This window comes from Phodopus roborovskii, unplaced genomic scaffold (genome assembly GCF_943737965.1).
Source record: "Phodopus roborovskii unplaced genomic scaffold, PHOROB, whole genome shotgun sequence".
NCBI lineage: Eukaryota > Metazoa > Chordata > Mammalia > Rodentia > Cricetidae > Phodopus > Phodopus roborovskii.
Genome location: NW_026126636.1, coordinates 8,397,055 through 8,417,153, shown reverse-complemented (window position 1 = coordinate 8,417,153; position 20,099 = coordinate 8,397,055). Strand labels below are relative to the sequence as shown.

Below are 20,099 nucleotides of genomic sequence, written 5' to 3'. Positions count from 1 at the left end.
TGTGCTCCGGGCTCCTCTGAGCTGCTTTCTGCTGTCCCCAGAGCCTAGGCGTGTGCATCTGTGCTGCGGGCTTCGGGGGCCCAGACTGCGCCACAAAGCTGGACGGTGGACAGTTGGTCTGGGAGACACTCATGGACAGCCGCCTCTCAGCTGTGAGTTAGACGTGGTAGGACTACCGGTAAACCTCCGCCTAGGCCTGGCGCTGTGTCATGACCTTGGCGTGACCTCCAGCATCCTCCTCCCCACTCCAGGACACTGCTAGCCGCTTCCTACACCGCCTGGGACACACTATGGTAGAGGGGCCGGATGCCACCTTGTGGATGTTTGGGGGCCTGGGCCTGCCCCAGGGCCTGCTGGGAAACCTGTACAGGTAAGGGCTGCGCTGGGGTATGGGACACTTGTTCAAGAAAGCTTGTTTTGGGGACTGTGAGATCTGTATTACCTGTCTCACCCTAGGGATCGCAGAAAAACCTCCCGGGTGAGGGACACTTGTTACAGGAAGCTCACCTGTCTGTGGGCGCGGGGAGCGTTGGGAATGTTAAGATGACTGTCATCGGGAGATCAGCCCAGGCGATCGATGCTGGGACACCTTTAAGGATGCGGGGAGATGGCTGCCTGCCTAGTAAGACTGATATTTTGCATCTTGGCTCCAGGTACTCGGTCAGTGAGCGCAGGTGGACACAGATGCTGGCTGGAGCTGAGGACGGTGGCCCAGGCCCATCACCCCGGTCCTTCCATGCAGCTGCCTATGTGCCTGCTGGGCGTGGTGCCATGTACCTGCTAGGGGGCCTCACAGCTGGGGGTGTCACGCGCGACTTCTGGGTCCTTAACCTCACTACCCTGCAGTGGAGACAGGAGAAGGTGAGCCTCTGTCTCCACCCTACCCCTGTTCTCACAACAGGTGCAACAGACGGCCATAGCGATTCCCTTGAGTTTCATCACCAGGGGCATCTATCTTCAGGGTTCCAACACAAGTGTGGGGACAGCCTGGGATGGTATCTTGGTGATAGGAAGTTTGCCTAGAGAGCATCAGTGAGGATCGGGGCTCAGTGCTAGATCCCCTGCCTAGAATCCCCCAGTGAAGGGCTGGGGCGTGGCTCAGTGGTAGAGCCCCTGCCTAGAATCCCCCAGTGAGGGGCTGGGGGTGTGGCTCGGTGGTGGAGCCCCTGCCTAGAATCCCCCAGTGAGGGGCTAGGGCGTGGCTCGGTGGTGGAGCCCCTGCCTAGAATCCCCCAGTGAGGGGCTGGGGCGTGGCTCAGTGGTAGAGCCCCTGCCTAGAATCCCCCAGTGAGGGGCTGGGGGCGTGGCTCGGTGGTGGAGCCCCTGCCTAGAATCCCCCAGTGAGGGGCTGGGGTGTGGCTCGGTGGTAGATCCCCTGCCTAGAATCCCCCAGGGACTGGGGCTGGGGTGTGGCTCAATGGTAGTTCCTTTGCTTAGCTTATACCAGCTCCTGGGGTCAGTCCCCAGCACCACAGTAGGGTAGGGAGTTGTGAAATTGAATTTATGGGCCAACCTAAGTTATATATTTGTAGTTACAAGCTGATCCCTGGACGAGGGCCTGTGACACTTGAGTTGGCCTAAGTGGGATGCATGCAGTTCCACCCAACAGCAGAGAGAACAGGAATAAGGACTTGTGGTTGTGGCTGGAGAAGTGGATGTGTAGTGGGCAGAACCCACCTGGGCCCTGGTAGGCCAGGGCCCACAGCCCTGTGGAACGCTACTCCTTGGCTGGGCCTGATCTTACTCGTCTGTAAAAGCAGTCTTCCTCTACCCCTGGGTGACGCTAGCTCTCTGTCTTCCAGGCCCCTCAGAACATGGAGTTGCCAGCTGTCGCTGGTCACACCCTTACTGCCCGTCGAGGCCTGTCTCTGCTCTTGGTGGGTGGCTACTCTCCCGAAAATGGCTTCAACCAGCAGTTGTTGGAGTACCAGCTGGCAACTGGCACCTGGGTGTCCGGAGCCCAGAGCGGGACACCCCCGACAGGTGGCTGCCCCGGAAGCTGTCTCAGCTGTCCACTCCCACTTTCTGGACTTTCGCCGCCCACTGTTGTCTTGTGACTCCAGCTAGCTTTACAGGGCGCATGTCCGGCATGTTCGGTTTCTCTGCTTTACCATCTCCTTCCCCGGGTCCTAAGATCTGCCCCCCTCGGGGGCTCTTTTTTCTCTTCTGCCCCCCCCCCCGTGTCTCTCCTCCCGCCCTGACCACAACCTGCCAGACACCCTGCCGCCCTCCCTCCCTCCTCCTACCCCGTCGTTTCTTCCCACCTTTGGCTATCCTTCCTGGGGTTGTCTCCAAGACCCTGAGGAGAGGGGAGGATTGGGGGTTCCCCCAAGTCTGCGGCCCCAGGACCGTTCAGGAAGGGATGTAGTCACTGAGAAGACTCCAGGAAGTCAGGGGACACGCTTGGCCGCCAGCCCTTCCTTCCCCGACGTCTCTGTGGCCTTTCTTTCCCCCAGGTCTCTATGGTCACTCTGCAGTCTACCACGAGGCCACCGACTCCCTCTATGTGTTTGGGGGTTTCCGCTTCCATGTGGAGCTGGCGGCGCCTTCTCCGGAGCTCTACTCTCTGCACTGCGCTGACCGCACCTGGAGCTTGCTCGCACCTTCTCAGGGAGCAAAGGTCAGGACACTGGCTGCAGCCACCCAAGGGAGGTTCTGCGGTCACTGGCTTCCCCCACCCAGATTCCCGCCACCCATCCTTCCTTTCAGTGTGCGCTGAACTGTGATAATGCCAGTTGCTTCTTTTTTCCAACCCTGCGTTGGAGGAGAGACTCCTTGGCCAGGAAATGAGGCATGGTTTCCTCCCCAGCCCTACCCTGACAGATCCCCGCCCCTGTGGTCCCTGTAGCCCCTGCCTTATATGTAAGGCTAGGGAGACAGGTGCAGGAGAGCAGGGGCTGTCTATGCAGGTAGGGACAGTTACATGGGATGTACACACATCCCTAAGCCCCTCTGGGAGAAGGTTACAGGGGAGACCAGGTTTATAGGGGACAGAGCCGGTTGCGGGGCCCAGGGGATGGATGGTCCTGTGGGCTGTTCTGCAGGATCAGAGAATTTTCCTTTAGAAGGTGAAGATGGGATAAGCTGGTTGAGGCAGGTGGGTGGCAGGTGGGTTGGGAAGGGACGTGTAGAACCAAGGGTAGGGCTCTCACAGGCCCTCCCGACACGTGTCTCCCAACAGCCCCGGCCCCGGCTTTTCCACGCTTCAGCCCTGCTAGGAGACACCATGGTGGTCCTTGGGGGGCGCTCAGACCCTGATGAATTCAGCAGTGATGTTCTGCTCTACCAGGTCAACTGCAACGCCTGGCTCCTGCCCGACCTCACACGTGAGCCACCCTTGCTGTCCCCAGGAGGCTGGGCGTCACCCATGTGGAGCCTGTCCATGGTCTGGGGACCGTGGCCCTCTTTAGGAGTCACCCGGGCCTGTTAGGATTCCTCCGCAAAGCCCCTTTCCCTCCATATATCTAGAGACCATGGAGTTACTGTCTGCTTCTTTAAACAAAATGTTTAGATTATATTCACTTAATTTATTTGTGTGTGTGGGGTTTATATGCATTTGTGGGCACACATACAGTGGTTAGAGGTCAGCTTGAAGGAGTTGGTTCTGTCCTCACACCTGTATGTCCTGGGAGTTGAACTCATGTCATCAGGCTTTGTGGCAAGTGCTTTACCTACCGAACCATCTCATGGGCCCTTTCTTTTTTCTTAGAATGGCTTATTTTTTGTTTTGTTATTTTGGCATATAGTCTCATTATGTCAGTTTGGGTGGCTTTGACTCATTAAGTAAGCCAACCTGGGCTCAACCTCACAGAGGTCCACCTGCCTCTGAATCCTGAGTGCTGGGATTAAAGGCGTGTACCGCCACAAAAATATTTTTTTATTCTAAAGTAGGAAAAGCTAAAGCTCTGTAGCAACAACCACTGTTATAAGTTGAAAGTATCCTTCCAGGTTTTCTGTTCACAGGTTAGAAATGTGCTTAAAGAATTGGAAATTCCCTGGGCGGTGGTGGCGCATACCTTTGATCCCAGCACTTGGGAGATACAGGCAGGGGGAATCTCTGTGAGTTGAAGGCCAGCCTGGTCTACAGAGCGAGTTCAAGGACAGCCAGAGCTGTTACACAGCTTGTGTCAAAAAAAAAAAAAAAAAAAAAAAAAAAAAAAAAAAAAAAAGAAAAAGAAAAACTCTAGGGACTGGAGTGTAAATGGAGGTTTGTCTCTTGCCCTCTAGTAAAGGAGGAGTCAGGAAGACAATGTGTAGCCGCTGGAGAAGCAACTGTGTTCCTACCGACACAGACAGGTCCCTGTTCTCCATGTCTTGTCTCCTTGTACTTATAGGCAGGATTTGGATAAATGCCTCACCACTGAGCCCCTCACTGGGGGATTCTAGGCAGGGGCTCTACCACTGAGCCACGCCCCCAGCCCCTCACTGGGGGATTCTAGGCAGGGGCTCTACCACTGAGCCACGCCCCCAGCCCCTCACTGGGGGATTCTAGGCAGGGGCTCTACCACTGAGCCCCTCACTGGGGGATTCTAGGCAGGGGCTCTACCACTGAGCCCCTCACTGGGGGGATTCTAGGCAGGGGCTCTACCACTGAGCCCCTCACTGGGGGATTCTAGGCAGGGGCTCTACCACTGAGCCACGCCCCCAGCCCCTCACTGGGGGATTCTAGGCAGGGGCTCTACCACTGAGCCACGCCCCCAGCCCCTCACTGGGGGATTCTAGGCAGGGGCTCTACCACTGAGCCCCTCACTGGGGGATTCTAGGCAGGGGCTCTACCACTGAGCCCCTCACTGGGGGATTCTAGGCAGGGGCTCTACCACTGAGCCCCTCACTGGGGGATTCTAGGCAGGGGCTCTACCACTGAGCCACGCCCCCAGCCCCTCACTGGGGGATTCTAGGCAGGGGCTCTACCACTGAGCCACGCCCCCAGCCCCTCACTGGGGGATTCTAGGCAGGGGCTCTACCACTGAGCCCCTCACTGGGGGATTCTAGGCAGGGGCTCTACCACTGAGCCCCTCACTGGGGGATTCTAGGCAGGGGCTCTACCACTGAGCCCCTCACTGGGGGATTCTAGGCAGGGGCTCTACCACTGAGCCACGCCCCCAGCCCCTCACTGGGGGATTCTAGGCAGGGGCTCTACCACTGAGCCACGCCCCCCAGCCCCTCACTGGGGGATTCTAGGCAGGGGCTCTACCACTGAGCCCCTCACTGGGGGATTCTAGGCAGGGGCTCTACCACTGAGCCCCTCACTGGGGGATTCTAGGCAGGGGCTCTACCACTGAGCCCCTCACTGGGGGATTCTAGGCAGGGGCTCTACCACTGAGCCACGCCCCCAGCCCCTCACTGGGGGATTCTAGGCAGGGGCTCCACCACTGAGCCACACCCCCAGCCCTCACTGATGAATGTCCAGTCTTTTGCTAAGCTGTGACCTCAGACCCTACCTGTCCTTTTCATTCCGTTGTGTACTGTGAGTGGCTGCTTACGTTTCTAGGACCTGTGTTGTTTGTGTTTTCTCCTTCCCTTTTTCCTTCTTCTCTCACCCTCCAATTCCCTTTTACTCTGAGTCAACCTTTCTAATATTCGTTTTGTCTTCAACTTTAAAAATCCAGATATTGATTTAAGTAGTGGGAAATTTAAATTGTTAAATAATGGTTAATAGAGTGGCAGAATACTTGCTTGGTGTACACAATACCATGGCTTTAGTTCCTAGCAACACACACACACACACACACACACACACACACACACACACACACACACGCATTATTATTATTGTGGTGGCATTTAGAGTTTTTACTGTCATATGGCTGTTAATGCAGTGACCACCATCTCCATCTGGTTACAGTATCTTTCTTTGTTCTTTTCCTTGTTTGTTGTTGTTTTAATTTTTTGTGCATTGGTGTTTTGCCTGCATGTATGTCTGTGTGAGAGTGTCATATCTTGAAGTTGCAGACAGTTGTGAGCTGCCATGTGGGTGCTGGGACTTGAACCCAGGTTCTCTGAAAGAGCAGTCAGTGCTCTTAACCACTAAGCCATCTCTCCAGCCCCGCTTGTTGGTTTTTTAAAGTGTTATAGGTGGAACCCATGCCTTGTGCTTGTTCAGCCAGCTCCGCATCACTCAGCCACATCTCCAGCTCACCGCTGTCCTTTTAAGCTTCTTAGATACTTCATTTTACATGTATGAGTGTTTGTCTGTATATATGTATGTGCATCACGTGTGTGCCAGTATCCACAGAGGTCAGATGGAGGCTTCATATCCCTTGCTGTTGGACTTACAGATGGTTGTAAGCCACCATGTGGGTGCTGGGAAGTAGGCCTGGGTGCTCTCCAGGAGCAACGGCTGTTCCTAACCTCCCTCTGTTCTTGCTGCTCTCTGCAAGCGCTCTTATCTGTTCTGTCTGCCCTTCTGTCCCGCTCTTTGCTGCCTGGCTCTCCAGGCCTTCTGTCCTTCTCTACCTGCCTCCTGTCACTCTGTCTTCTCTGGATGTCCCCCCGACCAGTCTTTCCGTGGCGTTCTTCCCTGTGGTTCCGGCTCTCTGCCTGAGCACCCCATCTTTCTTCAGGTCCAGCTTTTGTGGGATCCCCAATGGAGGAATCTGTGTCCCACGCCGTAGCCGCAGTGGGTAGCCACCTGTACATCTCTGGAGGATTTGGGGGAGTGGCCTTGGGCCGCCTGCTGGCACTGACCCTGCCCCCTGACCCCTGCCGTCTACTGCCTTCACCTGAAGCTTGTAACCAGTCTGGGGCTTGCAGCTGGTGCCATGGTGCTTGCCTGTCTGGGGACCAGGCACACAGGTAACCATAGACTGATAGTGACGGATAGTCCATTGCACAGCACATAGTGGTGCCCTCTGAGTGCTGGGCCTGAGGGAGGCCTTGAAGTTTGACAGTCTGGTTCTGGCTCGCACATGGGGCAATGAGAGGTCATGGGAGGGGGAGGTGGTTGGAACGGCTCGAGCATGAGCTCTGCTTGTACCCCAAGGTGTCCCCTTCTGGAGGAGCTGGGTTGGAACTTGGTTCTGAATGCCCAGTATAATTTAGGCCAACAAGAATTGAAAGCAGGGCTGTGCCCAGGGTATTTGCAGTATCATCTGTACTGCTGGACATTGATCACCTCAGAGCAGGCTTCCCGTACCTGCTGAGACCCAGCTCTCACCAACTCTGCAGTTGGTCAGGAATCCAGACATCTCTGGAAGCCAATCCAGACATCTCTGGTTAACTCATTCGTCTGTTCTGTTGCTATGATGGAAGCCTATTAATGGGTTTTGTTTGCCCCATTATAGGCCATGAAGCATGTCACCATGCACCCTGCAGTATTGTTAATGGGTTTGATTTTGGGCTTGCCGGCCCACCCACCAGCGGGCCAGTGCATCATAGCAGGAATACCAGTTGTTTTTCTAAAATCTGGATAATGCTAGAAATCCATGCACTTCTGAGGAATTATGGACCTGTGTTGTGGGTGGGGTTTGGGGGGTAGGGGAGCTTGAATTGGAGGCCTGGGCAGAGAGATTCCTGGGAATTGGAGGCCTGGGCAGAGAGATTCCTGGGAATTGGAGGCCTGGGCAGAGAGATTCCTGGGGTGCTTGTATGGGACTGAGAGGCAAGGGGAGATGACACAGGAGACCTGACTTCTGGCTGTGTGAGAGGAAGGACACTGTTTTGGGTGGGAATAGGGAGCAGGGGACAGTTGGTAATGTCTCAGGTTCCAGTGACAAGTAGATGTGGGCCCATGTACCACCAAGGGATGGGGCTGACCGAGACCCTGAAGTATAGTTGGGACGTGGTGTAGGGACAAAGCGTGTCCTAGATACGTGTGAGTGAGCCAGCCTCGTGCCCTCCAGGTTGGGCTGTGGGGTACCTCCTTGCTCCCCAATGCCTCGCTCGCCTGAGGAATGTCGGAGGCTGCGGACCTGCAGTGAGTGCCTGGCCCGCCATCCACGGACCCTGCAGCCGGGAGATGGAGAGGTTCGTGGTGGGCAGAGGGGCATGGGTGCGGGTGTCCACGGTGGTTGGTTGGGTAGGAAGAACCATGTCAGGAGGGATGCTGAGCCCCACAGAGCCCACCCAGCCCATCTCCCCACCAGGCATCTGCGCCCCGCTGTAAGTGGTGCACCAACTGCCCAGAGGGTGCCTGCATCGGGCGCAATGGGTCCTGCACCTCGGAGAATGACTGTCGAATCAACCAGCGAGAGGTCTTCTGGGCTGGGAACTGCTCGGAGGCTGCGTGTGGAGCGGCTGACTGTGAGCAGTGCACACGAGAGGGCAAGTGCATGTGGACACGGCAGTTCAAGAGGACAGGTGAGTCTGTAGACTCCGTGTCTACGTTTACAGGCCTGGGCCCCTAAGGCTCGGACGAAAGCTGGGGTCTGAGGAGGAGGGCTGGGGAAGGAGGGGGAGCGTCTGGGAAGCAGACCGGTCACTACCTAACCCCCAACCCCAGGAGAGACTCGCCGCATCCTCTCAGTGCAGCCCACTTACGACTGGACGTGCTTCAGCCACTCTCTGCTGAATGTGTCTCCTATGCCGGTGGAGTCATCGCCCCCGCTGCCCTGCCCCACCCCCTGTCACCTCCTCCCCAACTGCACCTCCTGCCTGGCCTCCAAGGGTGCAGACGGGGGCTGGCAGCACTGTGTGTGGAGCAGCAGCCTCCAGCAGGTAATGCCGTGGCCTGCTGCCCAGCCCTGGTACCCAGCTCCAGCCTCCCCGTATCTTTCGTGCCTCCTGTGCTGTGATCACAGCTCGGTCCTCCCCGTTGGACTTGAGCCCCTGTGTCTCTAGCTCTTATTCAGGGCTCCGTGAGACACCGCCAGAGCGAGATGGAAGGACCCAGTTCAAACAGGGCAGACGAGGGCCTTGCTTGTGTGTGGGTTGAGGATGTGGCTGGCGGAGGTAGATGCACCCTGACAGGCACAGGTGGCTGGGACTTAACTGCCTACCACATTGTCTGCTTCCGGAATGTCCAAACTGTATCCACCTATGGCAACTCGGCCATCCAGTGGTAGACAAGGTAGTGCCTTGGCCTAACCCAGGGGAAGGTGACACCAATCCACTCTCCATTGTCGCAGCTGGCAAGCAGTGTCTGATCCCCATCGATACCTACTCCTCGTGCGTCCCCCGATGGCCCAGGGCCAGTGGCAGTGTGGCAGCTCACCAAACCACTGAGAACTGGGATTGGTTCAGCCATCCCCTCACCCTTCACCCGGCATGCTGCAGTGGTGGGGTGGGCAAGAGCAGGACACGTGCCGTTAGAACTTGCATTTTAAGAGGTGGTAATAGAACCCAGCAGTACTTCCTACATGCCCCCGCCCGTGAGTGCCCAGCACAGGGGACTGCCAGCTTCTAGAGTTAGAAGCCTCAACTAGGGTGGCAAATTGGCTTATTTTCCTTGTAATCAAATTCCAGGGGAGGTGGCTCACTCAGTTGAAGGTGGCCTTTCAGACACAAAGACCTGAATTTCACCCACACGACCCGTGATTAAAAAAAAAAAAAGGTGCAGGTGGGTGGGAGCGTGGGGTTTGCTGATGATCTCAGTGCTCAGGAGGCGGAGGCAGGCAGGCCCCTGGGACTCTGTGGCTAGCTTGTCTACTCAGTGGATTCTAGGCCAGCAGGAGAGGGACTCAAAAACAAGGTGGCCAGGCCGGAGGTTGTTCGCTGACCTCCACGTATCTGCGCGCACACACACAAAAGCCCAAGTTTGTTGTAAGAAGTGGCTTGGGGGCTGGAGACGTGGCTCAGTGGTTAAGACTGCACAGCCGGTGGTGGTGACACCTTTAATCCCAGCACTGCAGAGGCAGGAGGATCTCTGGGAGTTCCAGGACAGCCAGGGCCACACAGATAACCCCTGTCTTGAAAAACAAAACAAAGGAAAAAGCACTGGCTGCTCCTCTAGAGGACCCAGGTTCAATTCCCGGCACCGACATGGCAGCTCACATCTGTCTGTAACTCCAGGATCCAGCACCCTCACACAGGCATACATACAGGCAAAACACATATATACAGGCAAAACACCTTTGCACATAAAATAAAAACAAACAAATCATTAGACAAGAAGAAGCCGCTCATGATACTCATTCTGTCTCTGTCCACTGCCTTCTTTCAGGTATAGGAGACACATGTCTAAGCTGGGTAGGGAGCAGAGACTATTAATAGAAGGGGACCTTGGAACACAGGAGTCTCTTTCTTTTAATCTTTAAAATTTATTTATTTATTTGATTTTTTTCAAGGCAGGGTTTCTCTGTGTAGTCCTGGCTGTCTTGGAACTCCCTCTGTAGACCAGGCTCGCCTCGAACTCACAGAAATCCTCCTGTCCCTGCCTCCTGAGTGCCGGGATTAAAGGCGTGCGCCACCACCCAGCTCATTGTTGTTGTTTTTATTATATGAGGTTTTTCGTATTGTTATTACAAACTACTCTTCATTACATTTATGTATTTATTCACTTTGGGAGGTCATTGGACACCTTGTAGGAATCAGTTCAGTTCTTCCACCAATGGGTCTCAGGGACCAAACTCAAGCCATCAAGTTTGGCAACAGGAGCATTCACCCTCTGAGCCTTCTTCCTGCCCTGCCCTTGAACTCTTGGTTTCCTGCTTCAGCCTCCCAAGTGCTAGGATTGCCCAGCTCCTTTTGGGACAGGGCTTCACAGGGGCTGCTAACCCTGTGGTCCTTCCTTGGGCTGTGACTGACGGCTGGTGGCGTCTCTGTGCATCTGCCTGTTCTCTTGCCAACCCTTTCATCTTCATTACTCGTCATCTCCAGTGTCCCCAGTCCAGGGCGCCTTGATCTTTCCAATTCCAGAACCCCGACCCCACATCCATTGTTTTTAAACACAAGGGCTCCCTGTTGCTCAGGTTGGCCTTGAACTCGCTCTATAGCCAAGGATGGCCTTGAACTCGGTCCTCTTGCCTCTACCACCTGCCTACTGGGGTTGCAGGCATGGCTCACTACACCGGGCTCATCCAATTCCTGTTTACAAAGGCTTTGAGGGAGCCTGTTATAGTCCAGCCTGTATCCCGAGCTCGCTAGAACCAGGGAGGGTGGGGCCTGGGAGAGATTGGTGCAGCTGGGAGGTGTATTTGACTGTCTTTCCTGGTCTCTCTCCCTCACTTCCCTGGACAGTGTCTGAGCCCCTCCTACCTGCCCTTGCGATGTATGGCTGGAGGCTGTGGGCGGCTGCTTAGGGGGCCAGAGAGCTGCTCCCTGGGCTGTGCTCAGGCTACACAGTGTACCCTGTGCCTGCGACGACCCCACTGTGGCTGGTGTGCCTGGGGGGGCCAGGATGGAGGTGGCCACTGCATGGAAGGCGGCCTCAGTGGCCCCCGAGATGGTGAGAGGGGCTCGGGAGCTGGGCAAACTGGTAGGCGAGGGCACAGAGGGCAAACAGGAGTGGCTCTGAGGTGGGGGGGGGCAGGTGTTTGGGGCAGGTGGTTCAGCCATGCCCCGGGTGAAGCCTGTGTCCTCTGGAGTCAGGGCTGACATGTGGACGTCCTGGGGCATCCTGGGCCTTCCTGTCCTGCCCCCCGGAGGATGAGTGTGCAAACGGGCACCACGACTGCAATGAGACCCAGAACTGCCACGACCAGCCCCACGGCTACGAGTGCACCTGCAAGCCGGGCTACACCATGGACAAGTGAGGCTTAGCTGGGCGCGGCAGGAGGAGGGGCTGGGCAGGCAGATAGGGAAAGAGTGTGGGGCGGCGAGGACGGGATGGGACAGGATGTGTGCACGGAAATGGAGCCCAGGTTCACAGGTGGTAACCCTGATCTCTGAGACGAGGGCAGGCGCCTGGCCCATTAGGCAGGGGCGAAACGACCGGAGAAACCAGGAAAGTGTGCGTCTGCAGGAGGGGGCCGTGGGCGAGGGCTGGGTCTCCCGCCCTGACCCTTGCTTGTCCCCGCAGTGTGACGGGCCTGTGCCGCCCTGTGTGTGCCCAGGGCTGTGTCAACGGCTCCTGCGTAGAGCCCGATCACTGCCAATGTCACTTTGGCTTCGTCGGCCGAAACTGCTCGACGGAGTGTCGCTGCAACCGCCACAGCGAGTGTGCAGGCGTAGGGGCTCAGGACCACTGCCTGCTCTGCCGGAACCACACCAAGGCATGTGACCTGCCACCTAGCACCTCAAGCCTCTCAGCCTGTGCATGTTTTTGATTTTTAAAGTACATTTTGGTGGTGCTGGGGATGGAACCCAGGGTGTTTGACATGCTAGGCAGGGCTCTACCCCTGAGCCACGCCCCAGCCCCTCACTGGGGGATTCTAGGCAGGGGCTCTACCCCTGAGCCACGCCCCAGCCCCTCACTGGGGGATTCTAGGCAGGGGCTCTACCACTGAGCCACGCCCCAGCCCCTCACTGGGGGATTCTAGGCAGGGCTCTACCACTGAAGCCTTGTGCTGAGATGCCATGGGCAGGGAAGGGGCGGGAGAGGCCTGTTCTGGGGAGATGTGAGAAGATGTGGGGACAGTGTGGTGGTGGGCAGAATGGGCCATGGGAGGTGGGTGTATGGAAGGCTTTGTAGCTCAGGACTTAAGGGCTGGGGTGAGTGAGTGAGTGAGTGGGGTTAAATTGCAGCTCAGCCCGGATGGGCCAGACCAGGTCCCTGGCCCTGTGTAGTCACCCTTGGGATGACACTGTCCTGTGTTACCAGGGTAGCCACTGTGAGCAGTGCCTCCCACTATTTGTGGGTTCAGCTTTGGGGGGCGGGACCTGCCGGCCCTGCCATGCCTTCTGTCGTGGGAACAGCCATGTGTGCGTCGCCAGGAAAGAGCTAGAAATGGCCAGAAGGGAGCCGGAGAAGTACTCACTGGATCCAGAGGAGGTGAGGGAATAAAGTATGCACCCCTGGGTCTGAGGGAGGAGGCTGGGCCTGGACTCTGGGTCTGAGGGAGGAGGCTGGGCCTGGACCCCTGGGTCTGAGGGAGGAGGCTGGGCCTGGACCCTGGGTCTGAGGGAGGAGGCTGGGCCTGGACCCTGGGTCTGAGGGAGGAGGCTGGGCCTGGGCTCTGGGTCTGAGGGAGGAGGCTGGGCCTGGGCTCTGGGTCTGAGGGAGGAGGCTGGGCCTGGGCTCTGGGTCTGAGGGAGGAGGCTGGGCCTGGGCTCTGGGTCTGAGGGAGGAGGCTGGGCCTGGACTCTGGGTCTGAGGGAAGAGGCTGGGCCTGGACTCTGGGTCTGAGGGAAGAGGCTGGGCCTGGACTCTGGGTCTGAGGGAGGAGGGGCCATGTCTTTCTCTGTCTTTGCTTGATCAGATTGAGAACTGGGTGACAGAAGGTCCGAGTGAAGATGACGCTGTGTGTGTGAATTGCCAGAATAACAGCTATGGGGACAAATGTGAGAGCTGTCTCCATGGCTACTTCCTCCTGGACGGGAAATGCACCAAGTAAGAAGAAGGAACCTGACCCTTGTCCTCACTGGGGGGAATACTGGGACTAGACCTCCCTTGCCTAGCCCTTCGTCAGTCAGAAGCGAATAAGTTTAAGAGCTGGAGACCAAGCAGGGGGCGAGGAAAATGAGGAGAAGCCTGTTGAGAGGTTCCTCACAGCAGGGTCTGAAACACAGGCTATAGAGGCACCTGGAGTGGACGGTGGGCTCAGAAGAGGCTGTGTGTGTGCGGGTGTGTGTGAGAGAAGGCCACCTCTCTCCTGTGCCTACCGGCCTGAAGCTTCAGAAAGCTCAGTCCAAGCTGATTGTCACTTAAGGATCCCGTGGCCTGGGCAGTGGGCTTGACCTCTGAGAGCCTCAGAGGTCATCAGCATTTGGCAGACTGTGGCACAAGGGATGGCCCCAGCCCTAAGGCGGAGGACACTGCTTGACAAAGTTCTAGCAAAACTTCGCCAAGAGATTCAGTTGTGTGATGTCAGCTTCATTTTTAGGAGCAGTTTGCATAATGGGGTATTTTCTGCCCATGCAGCCTCTGGGGAAATGTATTCATGTTCCCAGGGGAAACATAGGAGACAGGGGCCCTAGCCTGGAAGGAGAGTCACAGAAGGAATGGTTGTCCTTGTGCCCCGAAGACTGTGGTACCAGTCGGGGGGGTTGTGAGAAGATTCTTGCTCAGCTCTGGATACAAAATGTTACAAGTACACGCACTGTCCTACCCTGGGGCCTATATAGAAGGAACAGGAATAGTGGGGGTTGATGGAAAAAGAATGAGACACCAGAATCTTCCCTTCTGGGAGTGTATGAAAACGACAGACCCCTATTATAAAACCAAGGAACAGGAAAAATGCTATATTCAGCTTATTGTGAGATATTTTGTAAAGCTTGCATTTTAGAAAACATTAAACGATTCTACATGTAACTTGGTTAAGGTAAAAACAATTTCAGACTGCCTAACATATTGTAACCCCATGAGCAGCCAGCCTAGACATAGGCTGTAATGATAGACGGTCTATGCTTTGCAGACCCTGAGAAACATCCAGATTTGACAGAGGCTGTCTGAGGATGTTTCAGATGAGGCTGTCTGAGGATGCTGTTTCTGATGAGGCTGTCTGAGGTTGTGTTTCAGATGAGGCTGTCTGAGGATGCTGTTTCTGATGAGGCTGTCTGAGGTTGTGTTTCAGATGAGGCTGTCTGAGTTGTGTTTCAGATGAGGCTGTCTGAGGATGCTGTTTCAGATGAGGCTGTCTGAGGATGTGTTTCTGATGAGGCTGTCTGAGGTTGTGTTTCAGATGAGGCTGTCTGAGGATGCTGTTTCAGATGAGGCTGTCTGAGGATGTGTTTCTGATGAGGCTGTCTGAGGTTGTGTTTCAGATGAGGCTGTCTGAGGATGCTGTTTCAGATGAGGCTGTCTGAGGTTGTGCTTCAGATGAGGCTGTCTGAGGTTGTGTTTCAGATGAGGCTGTCTGAGGTTGTGTTTCAGATGAGGCTGTCTGAGGTGTTTCAGATGAGGCTGTCTGAGGTTGTGTTTCAGATGAGGCTGTCTGAGGTTGTGTTTCAGATGAGGCTGTCTGAGGTTGTGTTTCAGATGAGGCTGTCTGAGGTTGTGTTTCAGATGAGGCTGTCTGAGGATGCTGTTTCAGATGATGGTTTTTCCTTCTAGACATTTGGTGGGCAATGAGAAGGAGGCCCGGGGCTCTGGTGCTCGCCAGTGGACTTGTACAGTCAGTATGCTGCACACACAGAGTCTCTGGTGGAGTGACAGCTGCTGGACCTCAGACGTGTATTTGTCCCTTTCTTCCCCCGCCAGCTCCACACCTTCTCACTGGGACCTGAGGCCTGCGGAAGCTGGGCTTCGGCAGGCCTTCACCCTACTCTCTTCCGTCCTCAGATGCCAGTGTAATGGCCATGCTGATACCTGTAATGAGCAGGACGGGACAGGCTGCCCTTGTCAGAACAACACAGAGACGGGCACCTGCCAGGGCAGCTCTCCCAGTGACCGCCGAGACTGCTACAAGTACCAGGTAGGTCTGGAAAAGCCAGCCACCAGATTAGGAACAGAAGGCCAGGGCTGGGCTAAGGGGACCGAGCATGTGGCCGAGAGTCTGGAGATCCAGCTTGTAGACTTGCTGAGCTCTGGGCAGTCATGCCAAGTCCAGATGTGAGCCTCAGGGATCCCTGACTGTGACAGTCACACATGCAGGCTGCAAGGTCCAGAAACCACCTCAGAGTAGCTCAAAGTCTGAAATCAGATCTGACAGGCCACAGTGGCACACAACAGCCACTCAGGAGGCCGAGGCAGGACGATCTTAGGTTCAGGGCCAGCCTGGACAATGGAGAGACTGCTTCAAAAACAATACAGACTGAGGATGTGGCTTAGCTGGTAGAGTACTCGCTTAGCATTCGTGAACCGTGGCTTTGATCTCCCACTGCCCAAACTTGAGTGTGGTGACACACACGAGGCACTTGGGAGCTAGACGTAGGAGGATCCGAAGTTCAAGGTCGTCCTCAGCTACATGGAGAGTGTAGGCTAACCTGGGCTACATGAGACCCTGTTTCCAAACAGCAGCAGCAGAAGGAACAAGAACCTGTGGGGTCTGGGGCCTGCGCTCAGTAATGTCCCCGTGGCATGTCCCCGTGGCACGTCCCGTGGCACGCCCCTGTGGCACGTCCCCGTGGCTTGTCTCTGCCCTTGGTGCCAGCTGTGCTTGGTTTTTTCTCCCACACGGCTTTCCCCATTGAACCCAGACATTAATTCTAAACTTAGATTTAAATCCCCCTTGACAGCCAGGTCTGATGGCTACAGCCTGTAATTCTAGGTTTTAGGAGTCTGAGGCAGGAGGACTACTGTCAGTTCTAGGGTTGCAAGGTGCAAGACTCAATCTTAAAAAAAAAAAAAAAAAAAATAACACAAAACCAAATTCTGCTTAGGCCCATTTCTCTTTCTCGAAGCAGAGGCTGGCTGACTGCTGTGTCCTGCTCCTCCCAGAACCCCCTCTGCAGAACTTTCTGTCTCTGTCAGTCTTCTCTTGTCCAGGAACATTTTCCAGGAACATATTTGTCAGTAGAGTTGTAGCTGCACCAAACAAAGCAGTTTCACAAGCTTTGATGAGCTCTGCCATTTCAGTCCTAGACCAGCTTTACTGAAGAATGATTGAAAGGTCCTTAGGGGATGCTGGGGAGATAGATAGTTCAGTCAGCAAAGTGCCTGCTTCACAGGCCGTAAGACCTAAGTTTGTAGCCAGGCACCATGCTGCACGCCTTTAATCCTAGCACTTGGGAAATACAGGTAGGTGGATCTCTCTGTATTGAGCCTGGTCTATGGAGTGAATGCCAGGACAGCCAGGGTTACACGAGAAACCCTGTCTCAAAAAAAAAAAAAAAAAAAAAAAAAAAAAAAAACAAAACAATAACAACAAAAAAAGACAGTGTAAGTGTGGATCTTCAAACATGCTTGCATATACAGTTGCACATACACAAAATTCACACACACACACACACACACACACACACAGAAAGCCCATTGAGAGCCCAGAAGCATGCCTCTGTGATAGAGCCCCTGCCTAGAATCCCCCAGTGAGGGGCTGGGGTTGTAGTTCAGTGGTGGAGCAATAAGTCCCCCTGTATTGGGATTACAGATGTGTACCATTGTGCCCAGACTCCCCTGCCACCCCCCCCCACAAAAAAAGCCGGGTGGTGATGACACACACCTTTAATTCCAGCATTCGGAAGGCAGAGGCAGGCAGATCTCTGTGAACTCAGAGGCCACCATGGTCTACAGAGTGAGTTCCAGGACAACCAGGCTGTTATACAGAGAAACCCTGTCTTGAAAAACCAAACAAACCAACCAAAACCAAACCCTCAACACTGCCAGAAATATCCATTGGCCTTTGCTAGAGTGGGCTGAAGATCAGTGCAGACCCCCTTCTTGCAGTTGGCCACTCCAAGTAGTGTTTGTTTGGTTCTAATAATTATAGCAGTATAGAGTGCCTGCATGCTGTGCTTTTTAGCTATGTAGCTTAGCCCGGATGTGGAATGCTTGTCAGGGCTTGTCAGGGCCCTTGGCAGACTGTAGTCTTGTGGAGAAAAGGCCCAGAGACACCAAAGGTCCTATCCCAGCCACAGTGGCTGGTTGGGGAGCGCCTGTGTGGACGGGAGTGGTTCCTACTGAGTTACTGGAGTTGTGACAACTTGCCTGTATCCCTCCATTCCTGCATTCAAACCACATATGTTCATTTAGCACCGGGTGTATGCCAGACACCCTGCAAGGCACTGGAGCCCAGGAGATAACAAAGCATCTCAATGCCTGTCCTCTGGGAGTTGCGTTCTAGAGGAGAGAGGTCAGGCAGTGACCAAGCAAGCAAGGGAATGTGGTGTTTAGGTGATAGGGTAAAGTAAGAAAAGCTTAAGGAGAGGTGGACATAATGCCTCATGCTTATAAACCCAGCCCTTGGGAGGCTGAGGCAGGAAGATCGAGAGTTCAAGACCAGCCTGGGCTACCCAGCAACACTGTCTGGAAAAGCAAACCAGACAGACAAAAGCACTTGAAGGGGTGGGTATGGTATCAGGCCTGAGGAAGGCCTTGGTAAGGCCTCCACTAAGGTGGAGGTGGCTGTGACAGGCAGTGGGTCTGTGGGGCCATCGAGGCAGAGAGGGTGCGCTGGTGTGAAGCCCCGAGATGGGCATGTGTCTCACAGTTCAGAAGGAGCCAAGTGGGCAGGTGTCATAGGACAACTCCGAGCCAAGTGCCATGAATGTGATTTCAGTTCCCCCAGCAAGCCTTGGTCCCTGTCTCAAGCTCCGTGGTCAGGGCACTGGCAGAGGGCCGTAGAGCTAGAGAGGATATTCAGCCAGGGTCCCACAGAACTCCCCATGGCTGAGCATCAGAGCCCCAGGCTGGGGTGCAGCTCGGGCATGGCGTGGGGCACAGTGCAGTGGCTGTTGGAGCTGGGGTCTCACTGATGTCTACTCCTGCCTGTCCACAGTGCGCCAAGTGCCGGGAGTCATTCCATGGGAGCCCTCTAGGGGGCCAGCAGTGCTACCGGCTCATCTCAGTGGAACAGGAATGCTGCCTGGACCCGACTTCCCAGACCAACTGCTTCCATGAGCCCAAACGCCGGGCCCTGGGCCCTGGCCGCACAGTGCTTTTTGGTGTACAGCCCAAGTTCACCAACGTGGACATTCGCCTGACACTAGATGTGACCTTTGGTGCTGTGGACCTCTACGTCTCCACCTCCTATGACACCTTTGTGGTCCGAGTGGCCCCTGACACAGGTGTCCACACTGTGCATATCCAGCCGCCCCCACCGCCCCCACCGCCCCCTCCTCCTGCTGACGGTGGGCCCCGGGTGGCCGGGGACCTAGGAGCACTGGGGACCGGAAGTGGGCCGGGCACCCCAGTGGAGCCACGAGTCCGGGAGGTGTGGCCCCGGGGCCTGATCACCTATGTGACAGTGACCGAGCCGTCGGCAGTGCTGGTGGTCCGCAGCGTGCGGGACAGACTGGTGATCACCTATCCTCACGAGCACCACGCCCTCAAATCAAGCCGCTTCTACCTGCTGCTGCTGGGCGTGGGAGATCCCAGTGGGCCTGGTACCAACGGCTCAGCGGACTCACAGGGCCTGCTCTTCTTCCGGCAAGACCAGGCCCACATTGACCTGTTCGTCTTCTTCTCCGTCTTCTTCTCCTGCTTCTTTCTCTTCCTCTCACTCTGTGTGCTCCTCTGGAAGGCCAAGCAGGCCCTGGACCAGCAGCAGGAGCAGCGCCGGCACCTGCAGGAGATGACCAAGATGGCCAGCCGCCCCTTTGCCAAGGTCACCGTCTGCTTCCCTCCAGAGCCCACAGGCCCAGCCCCGGCTTGGAAGCCAGCGGGGCTCCCACCTCCTGCCTTCCGCCGCTCTGAGCCTTTCCTAGCGCCCCTCTTGCTGACAGGAGCTGGGGGCCCCTGGGGGCCCATGGGAGGGGGGTGCTGCCCACCAGCCCTCCCTGCCACCACAGCTGGCCTACGAGCTGGACCTATCACCCTTGAACCCACAGAAGACGGCATGGCTGGTGTGGCCACTCTGCTGCTCCAGCTGCCTGGGGGCCCACATGCCCCTAACGGGGCCTGCCTTGGGTCAGCGCTTGTCACCCTGCGGCACAGGCTGCATGAGTACTGTGGGGGCGGCGGGGGGGCTGGAGGCAGTGGGCATGGGGGGGCTGGGGGCCGGAAGGGGCTGTTGAGCCAGGACAATCTCACTAGCATGTCCCTTTGACCTGTCAAGGTTCCTCTTCCGCAGCCGCCAGGTCTCCTGTCGGGGCCTTTCTGGACAGTCCCCAGAGACCCCTGGCTGGCTTTCCCCGGGATCCCCCTTTGTTCTGCATTTAGCAACTATTTATTGAGCTGCTACTTTGTGCCTAGCACCATTGTAGGCACAGAGGAAAGCAGGTGAGGTGAGCATCCCTGATCTGGTGGGTTCTTGGAAGGAGACGCACACGCACACACGCACACACACACGCACACGCACACGCACGTTCAGAGAAGTGTCTTGATATTAGCAAGGTCTCGCCGAGGGACTGTGGGTAAAGTCGATTTGGGGTTTGGAGAAACTGGGCTGAGAGAGGCTGCGGGACTGAGGAAAGAACTCTGGGAAATGAATTCAGAGTTGAGGAAGCTGTGAGGCTGGAGGCCCTGAGGGTGGAACCAGTTGGTTTCATTAAAGGAACCAGAAACCTGGTCGCTGCAGCCCAGATGA

At 55.9% G+C, this 20,099-nt stretch overlaps 1 protein-coding gene across 1 annotated transcript in view; it reads left to right on the top strand.

The window, feature by feature from the left end:
* Megf8 (multiple EGF like domains 8) overlaps positions 1–19,839 on the top strand; it is a 45,317-nt gene extending 25,478 nt beyond the window's left edge. The window contains exons 25-41 of the mRNA XM_051207476.1: positions 42–152; positions 252–370; positions 654–861; positions 1,803–1,983; positions 2,457–2,620; positions 3,182–3,326; positions 6,564–6,795; positions 7,842–7,965; positions 8,085–8,298; positions 8,441–8,655; positions 11,116–11,323; positions 11,467–11,626; positions 11,897–12,089; positions 12,638–12,808; positions 13,236–13,366; positions 15,257–15,389; positions 18,351–19,839. Of these exons, the coding sequence (XP_051063433.1) occupies positions 42–152; positions 252–370; positions 654–861; positions 1,803–1,983; positions 2,457–2,620; positions 3,182–3,326; positions 6,564–6,795; positions 7,842–7,965; positions 8,085–8,298; positions 8,441–8,655; positions 11,116–11,323; positions 11,467–11,626; positions 11,897–12,089; positions 12,638–12,808; positions 13,236–13,366; positions 15,257–15,389; positions 18,351–19,619 (3,978 nt within the window). The 3' untranslated portion in view covers positions 19,620–19,839. The remainder of the gene's footprint in view (positions 1–41; positions 153–251; positions 371–653; positions 862–1,802; positions 1,984–2,456; positions 2,621–3,181; positions 3,327–6,563; positions 6,796–7,841; positions 7,966–8,084; positions 8,299–8,440; positions 8,656–11,115; positions 11,324–11,466; positions 11,627–11,896; positions 12,090–12,637; positions 12,809–13,235; positions 13,367–15,256; positions 15,390–18,350) is intronic.
* Positions 19,840–20,099: the final 260 nt, after the last annotated feature.